At 39.6% G+C, this 17019-nt stretch overlaps 5 protein-coding genes across 8 annotated transcripts in view; 3 read left to right on the plus strand and 2 right to left on the minus strand.

The window, feature by feature from the left end:
• LOC119556727 (acetylcholine receptor subunit alpha-like) overlaps positions 1-8025 on the plus strand; it is a 106630-nt gene extending 98605 nt beyond the window's left edge. For all 3 annotated transcript variants that reach the window (XM_037869125.1, XM_037869126.1, XM_037869127.1), the window contains exon 12: positions 147-8025. In XM_037869125.1, coding sequence (XP_037725053.1) covers positions 147-347 — 201 coding nt within the window. In that variant the 3' untranslated portion in view covers positions 348-8025. The remainder of the gene's footprint in view (positions 1-146) is intronic.
• Positions 8019-11483, minus strand: LOC119556728. Its single transcript, XM_037869130.1, has 4 exons — positions 11176-11483; positions 10032-10378; positions 9247-9746; positions 8019-9185 (listed from the first exon to the last, which is right to left on the minus strand). The coding sequence occupies exons 1-4, from the start codon at positions 11380-11382 to the stop codon at positions 9091-9093; spliced, it is 1149 nt and encodes a 382-aa protein (XP_037725058.1). The 5' UTR covers positions 11383-11483; the 3' UTR covers positions 8019-9090.
• On the plus strand, positions 11093-12560 carry LOC119556729 (pyridoxine/pyridoxamine 5'-phosphate oxidase). Its single transcript, XM_037869131.1, has 3 exons — positions 11093-11247; positions 11643-12161; positions 12255-12560. The coding sequence occupies exons 2-3, from the start codon at positions 11647-11649 to the stop codon at positions 12379-12381; spliced, it is 642 nt and encodes a 213-aa protein (XP_037725059.1). The 5' UTR covers positions 11093-11247; positions 11643-11646; the 3' UTR covers positions 12382-12560.
• LOC119556725 overlaps positions 12418-17019 on the minus strand; it is a 23314-nt gene continuing 18712 nt past the window's right edge. For both annotated transcript variants that reach the window (XM_037869124.1, XM_037869123.1), the window contains exons 6-8: positions 16714-16915; positions 15535-16648; positions 12418-12915 (exon numbers count right to left, since the gene is read on the minus strand). In XM_037869124.1, the coding sequence (XP_037725052.1) occupies positions 12736-12915; positions 15535-16648; positions 16714-16915 (1496 nt within the window). In that variant the 3' untranslated portion in view covers positions 12418-12735. The remainder of the gene's footprint in view (positions 12916-15534; positions 16649-16713; positions 16916-17019) is intronic.
• LOC119556730 lies at positions 13741-15177 on the plus strand. The gene is made up of 2 exons (XM_037869132.1): positions 13741-14064; positions 14521-15177. Exons 1-2 carry the CDS (start codon positions 13965-13967, stop codon positions 15060-15062), a joined length of 642 nt encoding a protein of 213 aa, XP_037725060.1. The 5' UTR covers positions 13741-13964; the 3' UTR covers positions 15063-15177.

The raw sequence follows: 17019 nt of genomic DNA on the forward strand, positions 1-17019 counted from the left end.
TACGAAGTCTATATAATAAGATTATATAACACAACCCAAAATGATTTACAAATTATTTAAATGACCATTTTTAGTACTTTAGTATTTTTAAAGGTATTTAAGATCTACGGTCATACTTATAATGCTTAAACTAATTTCCTCAACAGGTGAAAGAGGACTGGAAGTACGTGGCCATGGTGCTCGACCGCCTGTTCCTGTGGATCTTCACAATAGCCGTGGTCGTCGGCACCGCCGGCATTATCCTGCAGGCTCCGACGCTCTACGACACCCGGATGCCCATCGACATAAAGCTATCGGAGATCGCCTCGACGACGGCCAAGCCCAATGTGGCCAGGCCCGTGTTGTAAGCGGATCGATAAGTATCGATCTATCGCTCGATCGATATCCAGTATTCCGGCGAACACACACCACACACAGTCTGAAGAAGCCAACAAAAGCAAAACACAAGTAATGAATGAAATTCGCATTTGTTTTTTCTTTAACCAGAGAGAGAGGGGATACAACAAAATAAAAAACAAACAAAAAAAAATAACCACAAAAACTTGTTCCAAAAATAACAGAAGCGACGAGGAGAATCCAAGTAACTATAACTATAATAAATTGTATTTGTTGTATACATAAATGGTATGACTAACTATAAATAATTTGTACACTAATGTTTAAACAGGCAAACGATGCTAAACAAAACGGTTTTTTTTCTAGGCAACGTAAATGAACAGAGACAAAAGTGACGAAACAAAAATAAAAACAAAATAATTAAGTAAACCAATTCAACTGAAATGAAGCGCAAAATAGTATGCAACAGATAAATAAATACAATTTATGGTAATAATTGAGAGCGAAATTAAATTAGTGAAATTAAACTAGCCTAGCCAAACATCAAGAATAACGAAAAAAATAAGAAAAAAAAGAAAGTGTATTTGTTGAACAAGAAAACCAAGAGAAGGAGAACAACATTAGTTAGCTAAGCGAACCAAAATAAAGGAACAGGAAAAAAGCCAACAAAAAAGGCATATGTATGTATTAGTATGTATGAGTGCACCGAGAGAAAAGCGGGTGAAAGAAAAGGAAAATTTGTGATTTAAGAAAGTTGTCTTCTGGAAGTTTTTAGACCAGGAAATGGTATTTCTTTTGCAGATTTAGTTCAACATTACTTACTTTTGGAAACATAAAATAATTTCTTAAAGGAAAGTCTTACAAAATATTAATTATGTTTTTAGTTTTCCTTGAAAATATCAAGCTATATTGAAGTTAACAAAAATCGTAACCTATTTTTAAATTTATAATAAATCATTTTTTGTTTGAACAACATATAATAGTAGGATTCTTGCCGAGAAGAAAGCCTTCCTAAATTATGAATTCTTCAACTGGATTCTTTTTCTCCGCGTGCATGAGTGTGTGTTGCCGTATGTGTGTGACTGCAAATGAGGCATGCAAATTAGTGCAAATAAACCGGGAGAATGTGGAAAGAGGAAAATGGGGGGACCCCCGTAAATGAAGCCCCCAGGCCCCGGAAAATCCGGATAACCCCCTGCCCCCCTCCACGATTTCGCCTTGGGGCAATTAGTTAGCACAAAGCTTTAGTTATTATGCCCAAGTGTACGCGTGTTGGTGCGAGCGCATGTGGTTGCATAGTAAATAATCGCCATTAGAAATTCAAATTCAATTTTGGCGCTTGCACTGCCTAATTGGCAAAAAACGCGCCCAAGTTGCTCACGTTTCTTTCAGCCGCCCAATTAACATCTTCCCCACACTCATAATTTATGCTAATTTCCAGTTGCATAATTCACTAAAAACAAAAGAATAACAACAGGGGGAAGCTACATACCTGCCAAATAAAAAAGGCAAAGACACCAAAAGTTTCCTTGGCCTTCGCATTTTTTTGCTGCTGTTATATGGCGATTGCTTTATTTGCAGCCCCGTTTATTTGCCTTACACTTTTTATTGCTCATAAAATCAAATGATGCCTGATTAGGGGGAGCCAACACAAAAAACAACAACAGAAAGGACATAGACAGCGGGGAATTCCCCTTTTTTCTACCAAACAAAAAAGCGGAAAGTTTAAAAATGTACGCAGCTTAACATATTTCTGTTAACTGGGGAAATTTTAACAGCCGACAGGTGACAGGCGTTTCTTTTTCGATATTGCGGCGAGGAAAAAGGGATATTTTCTTATTGATTTGTGCAAAAAATTAAATTAATAGATACATTTGCTGAAAACTTTAAAAAATAATAGTTGAATACTTGTAAATTTTTCTTAAAAAGAAATCAAAATTATATTATAATTGTTTTATTTGAATACAGCCTAAGTATATATTTGTTGTATAAATATTCCAACTTACAAGTACTAACCTTAAATTTTAAATTTGTTATATTCCATTTCTTAGTTTAAAAAAAACCCCAATTTGGAATGCTTATTGGTTGGGAAAACTGTTATATTTCACAAATGTTTAAAGATCATATTATTCAAAATGTATAAAAATACTTTAATTTATTTTAAAGATTTATTAAAAATAGTTTTTTTGATTGATTTCTATTTTTTGTTCGCCTGGCCCGGAATTATTGCCGATGCCAACAAAAACCACAATGCGTGTGTCGTCACAAGCAAGTGTCAATCACAGTCACCGCACTGTAATTGTTCCCGCCACGCCCCCTGGACCACCACTCCCCCCTCCCCTCCCCCTTGCCCTGCCTACAACCCCCGCCCATATCACACACACACAACACTTTTCCAGTTTTTAATTAAATGAAATGCAAGCGAAGAGTTATTGCAGACAGTGTGCCAGAGGGAGATGGGGCGATGAGTGAAATGCACACAAAATGAAAAGCCATTAACGAAATATTATATCTGAAGATGGAGGGAGTGGCGATGTCAGCTGAATCCTGTTTGGGATATAAAAACCGCACAAAATTCACAAGTATTTATGCACAGAAAGAAAATTGATCTAAAAAGTGATCTCTATAATAAGGCATACTGATAAATACAATACTTTTCAGATACAAAAAGAAAAGATCCTTTGCTTCGTTATTAGTGTTTTTATAATATTTTAAAAAAGAAATTTTTTAATTTGATCTTAAAAGTGAGCTTTATAAAAAGCATAGGCATAAATCCAATCCGTTTATAGAAAATTAATCTTAAAAGTAATCTCTTTCAAAAGCCATATGCATTAATGAAATCCATTTATAACCTCTCAATTAAAAAAGATTCTTTGCTCCGTTGTTAGTTTTTTTAAATTATTTTACCAAAATAATTGAATAATTTGATCATAAAAGTGATCTTTATACAAACCACAAATCATTTATAGCCCCTTGGATACAAGAAAAAGATACTAAGAAGTTTTTAAAAAACAAGTAACACCAATTCTGCGAAGAGCTATAAATTATTTTAAAAAGTTCCATATTTATTTATAACATATTATCAATTTAAGGAACCAAACAGATCTCTTGAGAACCTTTTATTTTACGAAACTGTAGAGCATCTTTACCTTTTTTTTCCCCTGTATCTTTGATGGTATTTAAGCACAAGCCATTTAATGGGTTACCCCCGAAATATAGCGCGTCCGAAGTGAAGGAGAAGTAAATCTGGCATGGGGGCAGTTGGAGACCGCAAATCATAATTGTTGCGGACACACAAGACACAAGAAAAGCAAATAATGGTGGGGGATGTGGGGTTTTGGGAATTCAGGGAGTTTTGTGGCGGAGTGGGTGTGGATGGGGGTGGTCAACTCCTCCCCAAAGCCGTAACAATGCAAACTGTGTGGCCACACACACACACAAAAAGGACATTAGCCCTGCTCCTTTCTGCTTCTGGCTGTTGCTTTTGCTTTGCTTATGCTTTTTCCTTGCTCACACTATTGCTTTGTTTCATTCATTTAGACTTGTTTTCCCTTTTTTGTACTTTTTGGCCGCCGATGAGCGATGCGTATCAGCAGCGAACGTGGCCAAGAATTCGGTCTATTTGTTTGTTTTCACTCCTGCGGCCTAAATGTATTTACAGTGGAATGTCCCTCGATGGCAAGCAAAAATTAAGTTTACCAGTTCATAACCGATTCGCAGAAAAAAACCGATCTCTAACCGTTAAATTGAAAAAATCCTGCTATAAGCTCTTTATTTTTTAGAAAACAACCGTAACCGGTGTGAACATGAATAATTCAAAGCTTGTTGAACTATTTAAATCAATGCAATCCTCTTGATTTTCCAAATCCTTTTTCCCCAAACCATTCCATTTAAATTCCAAATTAAAGCTTAGCCCTGTTACAAAAAATAAAAAAACCCCATAGCTAAAGCCTATTGATAGAGCCGAAATAAATAAATAAAAAACGAGGCAATGGCTTAGCCGGAAATATCCATCATTGAGCATTTCCCACTGTACCGGCATTTTATCTATGGGCCCGAGTTTCGCGTGGAAACTGCGCCCCCGAACGCAGCGGGCAATACAAAAGCAATCATAAAGTTATAGCCCGGCCGAAACAGTCGCTACTCCGCGGTACTTCCCCTCGGCCAGTTGGCCATTTCCACTGCCGTTCCCGGTTTTCGGTCCAGTTGCTGGCCAAAAACTCGGAGCAGAAACCAACTTTACACCCTTGGGCGACATTTTCCACCAGGCAGCCTTTTCCGCACCCACATTCGAAAATCCAACCAACACCATCGCTCTAAAACAGTGCTGATTGCTTGTCTATTTTTCAGCAGACTTGTTAGGAACCCCTAGAACAAGTATACGGAATTTCGTTCTATTTAATACTTTTTATTTTACTTTTAACCATTGAAGTATTATTAAAACGTATTTAATTTCAGTTTGATATTGTTAAAATTATATTATTATAATAATTCAGTTTGATATTGTAAGAAATGCATTATTATAATAATTTAGTTTGATATTGTATGATATGTATTATTATAATAATTCAGTTTGGAAATTTTTACAATATTATATTATTTTTAATATTTTTAAGCTAAATGGGCTTATTAATGGTCAAAAATATTTAGATAATAAATATTTAAAACATTTTATTAAGCGCATTTTATTTTTAATTTAAAAAAATATAAATATTATTTTATTTACTGTTCAATACTGTTCTTTTATTTAAATTCTTAAGAATTATTTGGGTAACACATGGATTTGCTTTTCCCATTTTTAGCAAAATTAAAAATAAATAAATTAATTAAAAATGTTTAGCCAATTGTTTTGGTGGCGAGCTTAGAGACCTTTATACTATTGTTTTTTCTTGAATTTTCCTATATATATGGCTGGCATCACTGGTCCCCGCCCACAACCTCCGAACACGCTTTTCCTTTCCCCATTTTCCCGTTCCTCATATCATTTAATGTCCTATCTATGTTTCTGGTTCTGTTTTCGCCCACCTTTTTGGCTCAATAAGAGCGGCGAATTTATTGCTTGCTAATAGGAAAACAGCCTCCCCCTGGACTTTTCCGCAGAACCTCCATTTTCCGCAGACCCTCTACCAAAAAAAAAAAAAAACACTGGTCAGGAGGACAAAGTTTGTCGACATTTTCTGTTTCTCCCCTAGAGCCAAGGAAAAATATGTTTTCAACATAATTTCATTCATTATATTTGGATTGTTATTGTTGTTGCTTGGCTGGCCGTTGCTGCTGCTCATTTTCAGCAGGCTCATTATCGGCCACGCCCCCAAAAGCACACACACACACACACACACACCTTGGGCGGGCATTTTGGCTAATTTGAATTTGATTTCATTCGGAAAGTTTGCCGTTTTTGGCATTTGTTCCATGGCGCTGTTTTGATTCGTGCGACAAGTGCAAATGATTGTATTCGTGAGTTGATTAATTGAAAATGAATGCGAGGCGGGGGGAAATTGATTTTCTTTTCTTTCCGAACTTGGCAAAAATACAACATTTCTGACCCTATTGAATTAAAAAAAAAAAAATTGAAAGAAAATTATCTCTAGCGAAAATATGAAATATAAAAGTCGTTTATCGACTTTATTTTCAATTTTTCCTTTTTTTCATAACCAAAATTCAACGAAAACAAGGATAGAACATTTTTGGCCCCGAAGAATTTTCCTAAAATTCGCCAAAAAACATCCTTAGCACAAATGAAACGAACCTCTAAGGTTTCACAGGAATAAAAAATATAGATGTTCCATATAGGGACTTACGGCCCAAAATCTTTCCGAGTGCATGAGTGTGCGTGTGTGTCATATATATCACTAGTCACTAAAAAAAAAAAAACAAGAAAAATATGGGAAAAAACAGGCGTTGAAGAAAACTTAAATAACACATATTTATATGGAAAATTGGAGCAAACAACGGAAAATCAACTCAAGAGACAGAGAAACAAAAGTGTAAAAATGTTGGGATATTTTTTACAAAACAAATTGGGCAGCACTAACGAAATGCCAAAGGGGTCAAAGGGGTTAGACTTCGGACACATTGATTAAACTCGACTTTTTGGGGTCGCTACCATTTGCCACAAGACATTGTGAGCTCCAAACAGTTTATACATAAACGCATAGATATATAAATATATATATATATAACGATATTTGGGATCGGGGGCATTGTGGGGCCGGCGAAACTAACACTAAAATTATAAACGGAAAATAAATCGCATAAAGGAGGACATTTTTTTTAGAACGTACCTTTAACAGAACGATTGAGAAGCGTTCACGCAGAACAACTAACACTAATTTTAAAGCATACATTTAATGGTAAAATTAACATTAACATTAAACTAAAACTAACAGAAGACATTGGATAAGCGATATACACAGCAAAGAAAAGAAAAAATTAGCAAAATTGTTTAAAAACGAGCGAAGCAAAACCAAACACGAATTGAATTAACTCTTAAGAACATAACAAAAATTAAAAAAAAAAACAAAAAAGGAACAAGACATTAAGAAAAGATATTTAAAGAAAGAAAGCAAAGAAAAAAAAACTATAAAATTATACGATTTACAACACTAAGAAAAACAAATAATTGTAAAAATAGAGAGAACTTTTTTTTGCTCAAAGCCAGGGGGCAAATCCCTCACCCTCATTCACTTTCCCCAAGAAATTTAAAAACACAAAAATAAAATATATTTCGCGGCACGTAAAAACTTGTTCGTCACGAAAGTAAGCCACAAAAATCCAACACAAAAACATTTTCTAAACAACAAATTTGCAAGAATTGGCCAACCCAAAACCAAATAATGTTTAAAATTAAACTAAAACCAAAACAACACGCAAGTAAAACCACAAAAAGATAAGAAAAACATAAGAAATTATAATGAAAACCAAAACTTAGCTTCTAGTGAAAGAATTTTTAAAACCAAGCAAAAATGAAACGATAGAAAAAAATGCCCCAGAATTCAAAATAAGGAACCATGTTAACAGGACGAGGAAAGCTAAATATATAAATGGAATTATGAGATCGGCTAGCCGACGCTGAAATACCCTTGCAATTGATTACAAAAGTTTGAAATGAACATAATGAAAATAGATATTAGATACTACCTTTAAATCAGAATAAAAATCACCCTGCAACTCTGAAGTTTTTTTAAAATACGTTTGATAATATTATTTATAAGATAAAAAAGTTGCATTTCCGGATGTATGAAGTTTTTTTTTTATAAATTTAAAACTTAGTTTGATAATTAAAACAAATACGTACAAATCATTTAAACTCTAAGCTTTTAAAATGCGAATTCCCGAATGGAAGAAAACGATTTCTACATTTTATTACGCACAACCTTGAATTATAATAAACAAAATGTATATCAATAAGAATTTTTTCCTGGGGCGATTTTTATTCCGATTGCAGAAAGTTTTGTAAGAGAATACGATTGCAAGGATATCGAGTAAAATGTTTCTAAGGAAGTGAAGCGAACACTGAAACCAAATGAGAAACCGAAATTTAACTAGAGAATTCTTTTCAAATATCAAATAAAGCAAGAACATAAATAATATAATATTTCAGCCACGAAGGGAAACCCTAATAAAATTAAGAAGTAAATAAAACGAACGAAGGCAACCAACCAGTAACAACAACACACACATTTCAATTGCGCTCGTTTAGCCCATATATAGTATATTTCAATTAAAAAGAACGAAAAAAAACACATTACAATATTTCAATATGTCATTAAGTCACAGCGAATAAACAACAACAATAAGTTGAAGGCGACTTACAAATCTAAAGGAGAGAGAAACTGCGTTCGTGTGTGCGAGGGAGAGAGAGAGTTGGAGAGATATAGTAACTATATAAATATATATCTGTATCATCCGATACGATCTCCGTTGGCGCCAAAAGTCGGGCGATACTAAATTATTTCACTAAGGTTTTACAGCCGCTAGGTTTATGCGCGTTGCGAAATCGTGATTAAGGCTTAAAATTGATCTAGGGGTTAATAAATAATTTGTTAACTAGTAAAAACAGTGTACTCAAATTTAGCTAACACACTGTACCGCAGTTTATCACGAATAAGTACATTTTGTAGAGTGCGTTTGGTAAACTATTACGTGTATAAATTTATTTTAAGTATTTCTAGATTATTTTAATAAGCCTCACTTTTTCGATTTCTAAATAGCCCTTGAGATTATCTTGACTTCTTCTTTTCTAATCTTCATTTATAATTATCTACGACTTGGTATATATATATTATAATTTATAGCAAAAACCAAAGTTTTCGATGTGTTTAAATTTAAATACATAATTTTGCAACCTTTTTAATCTTGAGTATAGCGTATAATTTTGAATTTAATTTATATTTTATCAATCAAAGCTTACCAACCATTTGAATTTCTTTTTTTTTTCAATTTTCTTCCTACATTCCTAGTATACTAGTAACTTATTTATGCGAGTAATCATCGGAGATGTTTGTTAAAATATTGCCCACTTTTTGATTTTGTTCTTGAGATTTGCTACTACCTTAAAGTTTGCCATAACGCACTGTACGATTATCACGACTTAGCAACGCGCATAAACCTCCAAGAGACTGCGTGTGAGAGAGAGAGCGCTATTTCAGCTTTGTGAATTTCTAGCCTAAGCAGAACTTGTGTCTTTTTTGGTTTAAGGAAATGTGTTTCTACTTGTGTGAGAGTGTGCGACGTCCTGGCTCCTGGACGTGATTAGGTATCGATGGCCTGGTCATCGTTGTCATCCTCCGGCTCATGACCACGTCCCTCGCGGATCCTCTTCAATTTGCGCTTCAGCATCATCACGCCTTTAAAGAAAATTAGTTGTAAATGAGATCAAGTTGATAACATCCTTTTTGCAAAGCTCACATTTGATGGCCTGGAAGGTTTTGGCCGAGGCCGAACTTGTCTCCGAGGGCAGCGAGTTGGACGTGGTTCTTATGTGGGCCAACTTCACCTCCAAATAGGCCTTCTTCAGCGTCTTGTAGTGACGGAACTCACTGGTGTCCTTGACCAGGATGCACTTGGCCGCCGAACCCTCGCCCGAACAATCCGAGGGCGCCGTATGATATATCTGATGGTAGAAGTACTGCAGCACCGGTGAGTTCCAGATCGAGAGGCCGTACCACAACCAAATGGTCACATTCAGGGGCAGCTTGAAGTTCTTGGCGAACAGCGTGGGTATGAAGTACTTAAAGGGCAGCAGGTTGACAAACACATAGGCCCACACCATGATGCGCAGGCCCAGGAAGATCTGGTAGATGATCCGGTGCGAGTTGGTGCTGGGCAGGACCAGCAGGGCCAGCACCTCGGTGAGTATGCTGTACAAACCCACTGTCAGATTCAGGCCCACAAAGTAGTTCTCGTACCTGCAAGCAAGAACAGATTGTTATATAAATTACATTTAACTTTTATAAGGATAATGTGTGGTCAGTTCTTTTGTTGCGATAAAGAATTTAGGTTTTGTCATAATAATAATAATGCCACGACCACTCTTCAGTGATAAGGAAATATAACTCCAATTATCAAATTAAGTAAACCTTTCTATAGCTTGAATAGAGGATCTATTTTTGAGCTTACAGTTTCTAGGGCTATTTTTATTACTCAACCCCCCTTTCAGGGATCAGGTCGAAAACAAACACGTCGCGACTTGCCTGTAAACATCGATGGCGATAAGGGACAGCAGGTAGAGTCCCTTGGAGCCCACCTCCAGGAAATCGGCGTCCTTAAAGTCCAGCCACGCCCCATGCAGGTAGAACGTGATGATGAAGATCGAATAGAACTGGAACTTTTCCGCATGGTGCGAGCGATAGAAGATCAAGTTTTCCGAGGAGTAGAAGAGCGAGTAGCGCCCCTGGTTCTTCATCAGCTGGGGCAGGATCATGAACTCATTGTAGAAGTGCAGGAACAGGCAGCTGGCCGCATAGAAGGCGATGTTCCAGATCACGCGGGCAAACAGCCTCCGCTGGAAGTGCTTCATGTTCGACGTCTTGAGGAAGAACTGCAAGGGAAAGGGGGCATAGCCAGTGGGCAATTAGTCGAGCATTGGTCTTGGGTCGTTACAGATAATGGATTTTGGATTATGGTCAGCGCCGCTCGGTCAGCGGTCAACGTTCTATGCTATCGCTTAAGTTAGGAGCGGTTTGCCAACAGAAGGAATGCTTTGAAAACTAGTAATATACCATAAAGAACCTATTTTCCAAATACAATTTCAGCTTTTTTGCCCAAGTCTATGTAATTTATAACCAAAAACTTAAAGAATCAATTAAATTTCGACTTTAGAACTTTAGAAAAGCTGTCTACTAATACAATATTTATTAACTGATCTTTGAAAATTAACAATATATTATTAAGAACCTTTTTCCCAAACACAATCTTAGTTTATCCATGCAATTAAAACCCTAAACCAAGATAAATAGTAAGCTAATCAATGAAGATTTGCTTAGAACTTAGTTTTTAAATATAATATTCAATCATTGGACTTTAAAAACTTGTAAAATGTTTGCTTTTTACATACCAAAGGGGGTTTGCCTTTCATAATATTTACTTTTATGCTGCCAATAACTCCCAAAAAGCACCCTTCATTAGGGGTCACACGGGGGTGGATATAATATTTTTTCAGGCGCCCCACTCGGGCGGCACCCCCTTGACCCCCGGAATCCGAATCCGGCCCCGTCTTCGCTCTGTTTATTTATAAACGGCAAATTGGCCGAGCAACCCCTCAAAAGAAAAGTGCAATTGGAGGTGCCGCATCGAGGGCGATTGGATTGGGATTGGATTTCGGCAAGCAGGACCCACCTGGAAGAGCCGCTGGAAGGCGTAGTAGCCGCAGGACAACGCCACGAATATCCAGAAGACCCCGTTTATCAGGTAATAGAGGTCTATGTCCCGGACCATCGCATCGAAGCGGTCGTTGGTGATCAGGTATTTCAGCGGCAGGAAGAAGTTGCTGATCTCCGCCCAGTAGTCGGGCGGGCCGGCCTTCATGTCCAGGATGGAGGTCATGCTGCTGCTGCTCCTCGGCGGGATTTCCCTTTCTGCCGCCCCAGAATCGCGTTTTCTTTTTGGCTTTGGTTTTCCTTTTCCCCTTCCCCGTTTCGTTTTTAGAGGTGGCAAGACGTCGATGTCGAATAATCGATAGCAATGTATTCCGAAAGTTGTCACGCTTTGTCTGTGGGTGGGTGTCTTCGATAACCTAGCAGAGACACACACCTATTTTCTATAGGATTTATAAGAAACGTGCTTTAACAACTTTTTATCCCCAGCAACATGTCATCCGCTTTGGCCAAAATCGAGGACTTTCCTCCCGATCCCGTGGAGTTCTTCAAGGAGATACTCCAGGCAGCTGCCAAGGGACATCCTGAAGGATTTGTGCAGGAAATGAACCTGGCCACCGTGGACGGGGAATACGGAGTCCTCAATCGCACCGTTCTTTATCGAGGACTCACCCAGGATAACTTTGTGTTCTACATAACGCATCGGTATACCCGCAACTTTAAGAACCTTCAAGCCAATCCCAAGGCCTGCATTACCTTTTATATGCCGGATGTCAAGGATAATGCCGGAAATCAGAGTTCCTGGCAGGTGCGACTGATTGGGGCCACAGCCGTAGAGCTTCCCGAGAGCGAAATGGATGCCCTGTGGGCCAAGGAGAATTTGGCGGCCCAAATCAGGGGTCACATATGTCCCTGTGGAGAACCCATTAACTATGATGAGCTGAAGGCCAAGCACGATCAGTTCCTCGAAGAACACAAAGGAAAACCCATCGAGAGGCCCGCCAGCTAGTTAGTACAGCTCCAAATATCAAAACATAATTTATTATAATCTTTATAAAACTTTTATTTTCCATATTACATCTTATTTTTATCCTTTTTTAGTACCGCTTGGAAATTCCAACCCCAGCGATGGGACTTCCTAAAGGTGGGTCTTGACCAGATTGCCGATCGGGTGCAATATCGCCTCCAGAACAGTGGAAAATGGGAGTCCATGCACGTCTCCACCTGAAAAGGGGAACTTCCCACCCTTATATGGCATTCCAACTTTAGGCGATTTCATTTTATTCAACAATATCTTTCTACAAACAGCTAAACGTAAATACTAACAACTAAATTTGCTTCCTTTTCGACATGTTTAACATACAATTACAACATAGTTAATAAATATTACACAAAACAGCAAAAAAATAAGGACGTTTAAAAAATAGTTAGCATAGAGTTAGGTTCGAGTAACATTAGAGCAGGTTAGTTACATATGCTTAATTGGTTGCTTTGCTACACACATAATACCCAGTGAGTTCGGTTCCGTTTTCTACACAAATGCTTGTGGGGGCGTGTCGCCGCCCCCAGGGGACTATGCCGACTATATCGCGTTGATCGTCTCGCGGATCCAGGCGGCATTCGAGGCGATCTTGTCGTACATCCTGGGCCGCTCCACGCCCGTGGGTCCGCAGGCGATCCGCCATGAGGAGACCCCAATCAGGGCCCATTGATTCGTGCCGGGGATCAGGCACTGGACGGGGGCTCCCGAGTACTCCTCTTGCTGGATGGGCGAGATATTACGAAAACAGATGGTAAAAATTAGTAGGAGATCGAATAAAATACATTCCGATGTTTAAAATGAAATCATGATTTAAAATCACTTTCTGTATGGCTTTAAAAATTGGATTAAATAATCCTTTGGACCAAATTCCTTAAAAATAAAATTTAAAAAAAATATTAAAAGTTTTTATTGTCTAAAATAAGTTATAAATTAAACCTTATTGGGTCCACCCTTATAGTACATAGTTAATTTTCCAATAATTGCTTTTATAATTAAAGAAATATTTATTTTTAAATAAAAAATAAAATTAAAATAATTAATACCTTCACAATTGGGGGCCACCCTAAATTTAAATATTTTTGTACCCAACATTGCCTTGAGTCACAATTAAGTAAATAAATTATAGATTTTAAATATTCTACATTTTTAAAATTCTTTTTTTGTAAAAACTAAATTTACATTAATTGGGGTCCACTTCATTCTTGCATTTCACCATTGAATTTAACTCGTGTCACCCCAATTGGCGATCGTGACGTCACACACGCACGCGACATGCAGCGACGCGTTCTTCGTAGAGCAACAACAACAACAAGCAGGCGAAACAATAACAAAATTGAATGAGTAATTTCCATCTCTCTCTTTTTTACTCTCTCAAATTTGAGCACGAGCGAGCTCACACATTAGCAGCACAACCCCCGTTACCTGTGAGCCCTTACCTAGGATAGCAAAAACAACAACTGTGAGTGCAGCTGCAGGCAGATGAAAAGGAAAAAGGAAAAAGGAAAAGGGAGGGGAAAAAGGAGACAGCGACAGCGACAGTGAGAAGAAGAAGAGGCAACGGTCGAAGGGACACTAACAAAACACACATAAAACGGAGCGCCAACAGTTGTTTGCATTCATTCAATCGGCAACTTTCCAAGCGATCGCATCTAAGCAAAAAGTGATAAAGAAAGAAAAGAAAAGAAGGATTTCCAGTGGCGAGATCAATCTACAAAATATCAAAGCGAATCAATTTACTCTGCGTTTAAGCAACGAAAAGAAAGCCAAGGATGACGGACACCAGCAGCCGCTTGAAGATCCTTTTCCAGGGCGAGACGAACCTCATCACTTGCGGATCTTCCAACACCTACGAAGAGGTCATCTCCCAAGGTGAGTCACAGAACTGGAACGCCAGAATTGGAATATAGTGGCGTCGTCTTCCAAAGTAATTTCATTGAGTCTTACATATTTTCGCCCTTCCATTGAGTACACAGAAAAAAACATAAAGTAACCACTCAAAAATGCCGATATAAAAATATTTACCATTTCTGGATAAATAATATTAAAAGAAAAATTATATAATGTTTTATAGATCTTTATGTTTTGATCTTAACACAATTAATTTTTCTTTCTGTTGCTTGAGTATAATTTTTATACCCATCTTATGTGATTATATACCAATTTTGGAGACAACTATTTAAAACCTTAAATATATCCAACAAGCTATAATTATTTTGTATAATACCTATTAAATAACGTTGTAAATTAAATGTTGGATATTTTTAAAAGATTTTATTCTGAAAAATATAAAAAAATTCCCATTTTAATTGAACTCATTTTTTCTAGCCATGTCCCAATTCGACATTCCGGAGGCTCAACGGAGTGCCCTGATCCTGACCAACGGCAAGGACTACGTGTTCGAGGAGCACTTGCTGGAGTACTTCCTGCTCCTGTTTCCCTGCCCCGAGATCACCTTCCACCTGAGGTTCGACTGGTCGAAGATGCGCAGAAGTCTCAGCAAGACCGTGTGCCTCAAGCGAAGGCGTCCAGTGGAACAGGATCAAGCAGATAGCCAGATAGTTGAGGAGCAGGAGAAGGAAGAGCCGGTGCCGGACTACAAACCGGTGCCCGTCTACCGGATGAACTGCTTCCTGGGTTCGCTGCCCAGCGGAGGAGGTGCCACCGTGCATCGCCAGAATTGCTTCCTCAGGGAACAGTCGCAGCAGCTCGATGAGATACCCCTACCACGACCGATCGAGGAGGATTCCCAGCAGCAGGAGCCGCAAAAGAAGCGCCTCCGCTTGGACGTCTGCTCCAAGCCAAGACGCACTGCGGTTGCATCGGTGGTTCCCTCCCCACTTCCTGTCAAGCGCTCGATTCGCATTTAAATCGCTGTTACCATTTGTACATAGCTATAGTACGTATACGATATTCCATATAAACTTAGTCATTAGCTAAAAGGTTGAACCACTGTCACTAAGACTAACACTACTCCTATCTCACCAAAAAAAAACGTCCAAACCAAATGTTATATTATGTAAAATAAATCTTTTTGTTGATATTTTAAGCTCTATGAAAGCTACTTTAGTTCCTAAGCTATCAGCTTCTACCCGATTGTAATTTACTTTTTATTTTCAAATTTAAAACACATTTATTTTTCACATATTCCCTAAAAATATTTCGCAATTTTGAAGTTTTATACGCATTACTTTCCGAACTCAAGTCATACAAAATGTAACTCAAAAAATTGTTTATTAAGTTGTAAGACTTTTAGTCAGTTCAATAAAGCTAAGTTATTTTTCAGAACTAATCCATTTTGTTTATTTGGATGATATAGTATATTGTGAAATTTGTACTCACCGTGCAGTCGTACTTTTGGTAAGTGGCCTCCATGCACATGGAGTTCACGGTGGCGATGGACACATTCTCGCAGGGCGCCATGTCGCCCATCTTCAGCTGGACGCGCTGCAGGTGATCCCGCTGTCGGGACCATCCGAGTGTATTGCAATTCGTCCAGATCTGCTCCTGGGCAGCCGGCACAGCAGCCAAAACGGGAGCCTTGGTGGCGGCCTTGGTGCGGGCGGCGGCGGCGGAGGAGGATGAGGACGACGATGTGACCGTGGCTCCCGAGGAGGAGGAGCCGCCGCCATAGTAATTCACCTGCGGCGCATGATCCGGCAGGGGATAGGCATCCAGTTCCTGGTGCAGAGCCTCGGCCTTGGGCATAAAGGAGGCGGCTGCCTGGGCTCCAAAGTGATCCTCCTGCTCCTCATCCTGATCCTCCGCCTCCTGGTTCTCCGTGGAGCTGTCCAGCTGCTCCTGCGAGGGAATCAAGAAGAACTGCTGGTTCTCCTGGGCCAATCGACTGCGCTGCTGGCTGACCAGCTGGCCTTCTAATCTCTCGGCCACCGGGACATGGGATCTCCTCTGGGCCGGCGGCTGCTGAAGCAGGCGTCTCTGCAGGGCATCCGGCAGGCAAATGGGTCGCACATGATCCGAGTAACTGACGGAGGTTTCCAGGCGCACCAGGGCCGCCGTCGAGCCCTCCACCGGACTCTTGATCATGCCAATAATGCGACGTCGCTGCGTCCATGGCGCCTTGGCCGACAGACGAACTGCACCCACAATGGCCATCCAGGTGGCACGCGGCTGGCCCTGGAAACAGCCCTCGGTGGTGAGGACCCAGTCCTGCGAGATCAGGGTGCCGTCGCACACGTGGATGTCCTCGCGGAAGAGGGCCACCAGCCAGGGCCAATCCCCGGGTGCCGACATCTTGGGCAGCGAAAGGTGCTGCTTGGCGTTGAAGAGCGCCGACTGGACGCCGCACCGCAGCTCACCGCATCCCACGTAGAGGACCTGTCGCCGGGGGCAGTGCGTCCGTATGAAGCTGATCTCGGGCGCATGGGGATCCAGGACACGGACGTAGTCGCTTAACTGCTCGGTGTCGTTCTGCACATCGAAGATCTCCACGGATCTGCAGAGGGATAAAGAGGTACAGTATTAACACGGGGTTTTCAAGGGGTATAGAGATATACTTACTCGTATCCCAGGGACTTGCAGAGCGACTCGGAGACCGTCTGGCGCACCACCAACTTGGCATCGCCCTCCAGACCCTCGGCGCACAGCTTGCCCACCACCCCCTTTTCAGAGAATACGGCGTAGCCGGCGGCATGAAAGCGGGAGAGGTACGGAACCAAGGGCTCCGGCTGCAGCAGATCGGCCGCCAGCGGGGCTATGGATACTGAGAAAGATAAAAGATCGATGTATCATTAAAAATAATTGCTTAAAGAAATATATTAACTCATGGTATATTTTTTGAGACCTTATTATAAGCGATTCAAAATA

The sequence above is a fragment of the Drosophila subpulchrella genome, chromosome X (genome assembly GCF_014743375.2).
Source record: "Drosophila subpulchrella strain 33 F10 #4 breed RU33 chromosome X, RU_Dsub_v1.1 Primary Assembly, whole genome shotgun sequence".
Lineage (NCBI taxonomy): Eukaryota > Metazoa > Arthropoda > Insecta > Diptera > Drosophilidae > Drosophila > Drosophila subpulchrella.